This window comes from Hyla sarda, chromosome 8 (assembly GCF_029499605.1).
Source record: "Hyla sarda isolate aHylSar1 chromosome 8, aHylSar1.hap1, whole genome shotgun sequence".
Taxonomy (NCBI): domain Eukaryota; kingdom Metazoa; phylum Chordata; class Amphibia; order Anura; family Hylidae; genus Hyla; species Hyla sarda.
Genome location: NC_079196.1, coordinates 222,709,464 through 222,714,463, shown reverse-complemented (window position 1 = coordinate 222,714,463; position 5,000 = coordinate 222,709,464). Strand labels below are relative to the sequence as shown.

The window sequence follows — 5,000 nt, the reverse complement described above, 5'->3', positions numbered from 1 at the left end:
CTTGGCTGTCTGGACATGCTGGGAGTTGTAGTTTTGCAACAGCTGGAGGCACCCTGGTTGTAAACACTGTCCTAGGGCTTTTGTTGCAGTCTAGTGTTCTGTTCGTCCTCCATGCTTTACACTTCAGCTCTGTTTGTTCTGATTGGCTGCTCAGCAGGAAGTCTGATCTCTCCATGTCCAGCTCAGGAATACAACAACCAATGAGATGAGGGTAAACGTGGGGATAACACTTACCCAAAATGACTCCGCTGACTTGACACTTCCCAGGATGGGCGGAGTCTGGGGCGTCCAGGATTAGGTCTTCTACGGACCCCTCCGTTATAGTGAGACCCGGTGTGTTCAGGATCTCCTTCTGTTCGTAGTATAAGGATACAGCAAATATGTATACAGCAGTGTTTCCCAACCAGGGTGCCTGCAGGTGTTACAAAACTACAACTCCCAGCATGCCCGGACAGCCAACGGTTGTAGTTTTGCAACAGCTGGGGCACCCTGGTTGGGAAGCACTGCATACACTATACACATCAGCACACTGCCATCTACTGGTAACACACCCACCTGCAGGTTCTGCTGCATACACTATACACATCAGCACACTGCCATCTACTGGTAACACACCTACCTGCAGGTTCTGCTGCATACACTATACACATCAGCACACTGCCATCTACTGGTAACACACCCACCTGCAGGTTCTGCTGCATACACTATACACATCAGCACACTGCCATCTACTGGTAACACACCTACCTGCAGGTTCTGCTGCATACACTATACACATCAGCACACTGCCATCTACTGGTAACACACCTACCTGCAGGTTCTGCTGCATACACTATACACATCAGCACACTGCCATCTACTGGTAACACACCCACCTGCAGGTTCTGCTGCATACACTATACACACCAGCACACTGCCATCTACTGGTAACACACCTACCTGCAGGTTCTGCTGCATACACTATACACATCAGCACACTGCCATCTACTGGTAACACACCCACCTGCAGGTTCTGCTGCATACACTATACACATCAGCACACTGCCACCTACTGGTAACACACCCACCTACAGGTTCTGCTGCATACACTATACACACCAGTACACTGCCATCTACTGGTAACACACCTACCTGCAGGTTCTGCTGCATACACTATACACATCAGCACACTGCCACCTACTGGTAACACACCCACCTGCAGGTTCTGCTGCATACACTATACACATCAGCACACTGCCATCTACTGGTAACACACCCACCTGCAGGTTCTGCTGCATACACTATACACACCAGTACACTGCCATCTACTGGTAACACACCTACCTGCAGGTTCTGCTGCATACACTATACACATCAGCACACTGCCACCTACTGGTAACACACCCACCTGCAGGTTCTGCTGCATACACTATACACATCAGCACACTGCCATCTACTGGTAACACACCTACCTGCAGGTTCTGCTGCATACACTATACACACCAGCACACTGCCACCTACTGGTAACACACCCACCTGCAGGTTCTGCTGCATACACTATACACATCAGCACACTGCCATCTACTGGTAACACACCTACCTGCAGGTTCTGCTGCATACACTATACACATCAGCACACTGCCATCTACTGGTAACACACCTACCTGCAGGTTCTGCTACATACACTATACACACCAGCACACTGCCATCTACTGGTAACACACCCACCTGCAGGTTCTGCTGCATACACTACACACCAGCACACTGCCACCTACTGGTAACACACCTACCTGCAGGTTCTGCTGCATACACTATACACATCAGCACACTGCCATCTACTGGTAACACACCTACCTGCAGGTTCTGCTGCATACACTATAAACATCAGCACACTGCCATCTACTGGTAACACACCCACCTGCAGGTTCTGCTGCATACACTATACACACCAGCACACTGCCACCTACTGGTAACACACCCACCTGCAGGTTCTGCTGCATACACTATACACATCAACACACTGCCACCTACTGGTAACACACCCACCTGCAGGTTCTGCTGCATACACTATACACATCAACACACTGCCACCTACTGGTAACACACCCACCTGCAGGTTCTGCTGCATACACTATACACATCAACACACTGCCACCTACTGGTAACACACCTTCCTGCAGGTTCTGCTGCATACACTATACACATCAGCACACTGCCACCTACTGGTAACACACCCACCTGCAGGTTCTGCTGCATACACTATACACACCAGCACACTGCCATCTACTGGTAACACACCTACCTGCAGGTTCTGCTGCATACACTATACACATCAGCACACTGCCACCTACTGGTAACACACCTACCTGCAGGTTCTGCTGCATACACTATACACATCAGCACACTGCCATCTACTGGTAACACACCTACCTGCAGGTTCTGCTGCATACACTATACACATCAGCACACTGCCATCTACTGGTAACACACCCACCTGCAGGTTCTGCTGCATACACTATACACATCAGCACACTGCCACCTACTGGTAACACACCTACCTGCAGGTTCTGCTGCATACACTATACACATCAGCACACTGCCACCTACTGGTAACACACCCACCTGCAGGTTCTGCTGCATACACTATACACATCAGCACACTGCCATCTACTGGTAACACACCCACCTGCAGGTTCTGCTGCATACACTATACACATCAGCACACTGCCATCTACTGGTAACACACCTCCTGCAGGTTCTGCTGCATACACTATACACATCAGCACACTGCCACCTACTGGTAACACACCTACCTGCAGGTTCTGCTGCATACACTATACACATCAGCACACTGCCACCTACTGGTAACACACCTACCTGCAGGTTCTGCTTGTATAACTTCCTGTCGATCTGAGCTCGCAGACCCCAAACAGCGGGGCCCTTGCGCCGGTTTAAGACCTTGTAGTGGATCCCAGAGAGGTCGCAGATCCTCCCGCAAACGCCGTCCAGAGCATCCACTTCTCTCATCAGGTGACCCTTACCGATGCCCCCGAAGGACGGGTTACAGGACATCTGCCCTAGAGGGTGTACAGAGATGACATTAGATGCGGGGAGAGAGCCCAGCCTGGTCATGTGACCCACAGTGCAGGTTGTGTGATGACGTGTGTGGGTCATGTGACCTGCAGTGCAGGTTATGTGATGGCGTGTGTAGGTCATGTGACCCACAGTGCGGGTTGTGTGATGGCGTGTGTAGGTCATGTGACCCACAGTGCGGGTTGTATGATGGCGTGTGTAGGTCATGTGACCCACAGTGCGGGTTGTATGATGGCGTGTGTAGGTCATGTGACCCACAGTGCAGGTTATGTGATGGCGTGTAAGGGTCACGTGACCCACAGTGCGGGTTGTATGATGGCGTATGTGGGTCATGTGACCTGCAGTGTGGGTTGTGTGATGGTGTGTGTGGGTCATGTGACCTGCAGTGTGGGTTGTGTGATGTGTGTGTGGATCATGTGACCCACAGTGCAGGTTGTGTGATGGCGTGTGTGGGTCATGTGACCTGCAGTGTGGGTTGTGTGATGTGTGTGTGGATCATGTGACCCACAGTGCGGGTTGTGTGATAGTGTGTAAGGGTCACGTGACCCACAGTGCAGGTTGTATGATGGCGTATGAGGGTCATGTGACCCACAGAGCGGGTTGTGTGATGGTGTGTAAGGGTCACGTGACCCACAGTGCAGGTTGTATGATGGCGTATGAGGGTCACGTGACCCACAGTGCAGGTTATGTGATGGCGTGTGTAGGTCATGTGACCTGCAGTGCAGGTTGTGTGATGGCGTGTGTGGGTCATGTGACCTGCAGTGCAGGTTGTGTGATGGCGTGTGTGGGTCATGTGACCTGCAGTGCGGATTATGTGATGGCGTGTGTGGGTCATGTGACCTGCAGTGCGGATTATGTGATGGCGTGTGTGGGTCATGTGACCTGCAGCAGATGTAGTTACCTATAGTCTCCGCCTTGTGTGTTATGAGCAGGGTCCTGGCACCGGCGCGGGCAGCAGCTGCAGCAGCCTCCGTGCCCGCGTGTCCTCCGCCCACAACCACCACATTGTATTGTGCCACCGCCTCCTCGCCACTTGGGGCTGAGCCGAGAGCGCGTCTGGACATCCGGGAGAAGGAAGAGCGAGCGCCATGATGGAGGATCCACTGCAAGAGAGAGATAGTGAGGACCCCCCCAATGACCAACTGCATATCCATGTTTCCCAAACAGAGTGCCTCCAGCTGTTGCAAAACTACAACTCCCAGCATGCCCGGACAGCCGTTGGCTGTCTGGGCATGCTGGGAGTTGTAGTTTTGCAAATGCTGGAGGCACCCTGGTTGCAAAACACTGCTCTAAGTACTGAGAATGGCTGAACTCTGTATCTAAACAGTCTGCTGAGCTGGTGTATCTAAGTCTACTACTAATTATATATATACCTGTATTCTCAGCTATTGTTTCTAAGCTTATCATGTTATCATTGCATCTGGTGTATCTAAGCTTATTCTGTGAGATACTGTCTGGGCTTCTGTATTTAAGTCAATCAAGTATTACACTGTCTGCCAAGCAGGTTATCTAATCCTATCTGTGATACTGTCTACTGAGCTGCCGTATCTAATCGTAAAATGTATCACACTGTCTGCCGAGCCACTGTATCTAATCCATATCTGTGATACTGTCTACTGTGCTTCTGTATCTAAGCTTATTCTGTGAGATACTGCCTGAGCTACGGTACTGTCTGAGTCAATCATGTATCATACTGTCTGTCAAGTTGCTGTATCTAATCGTATTCTGTATCACACTGTATCTAATCCTATCATGTATCACTGCCTATCGAGCAGCTGTATCTAATCCTATCACGTATCACCCTGTCTTCTGAGCAGCTGTATCTAATCCTATCACGTATCACCCTGTCTTCTGAGCTGCTGTATCTAATCCTATCACGTATCACCCTGTCTTCTGAGCTGCTGTATCTAATCCTATCACGTATCACC

At 50.6% G+C, this 5,000-nt stretch overlaps 1 protein-coding gene across 1 annotated transcript in view; it reads right to left on the bottom strand.

Annotated features, from left to right (window-relative positions):
* MTO1 (mitochondrial tRNA translation optimization 1) overlaps positions 1 to 5,000 on the bottom strand; it is a 27,247-nt gene that overhangs the window by 20,610 nt on the left and 1,637 nt on the right. The window contains exons 2-4 of the mRNA XM_056534659.1: positions 3,974 to 4,175; positions 2,857 to 3,056; positions 235 to 352 (exon numbers count right to left, since the gene is read on the bottom strand). Of these exons, the coding sequence (XP_056390634.1) occupies positions 235 to 352; positions 2,857 to 3,056; positions 3,974 to 4,175 (520 nt within the window). The remainder of the gene's footprint in view (positions 1 to 234; positions 353 to 2,856; positions 3,057 to 3,973; positions 4,176 to 5,000) is intronic.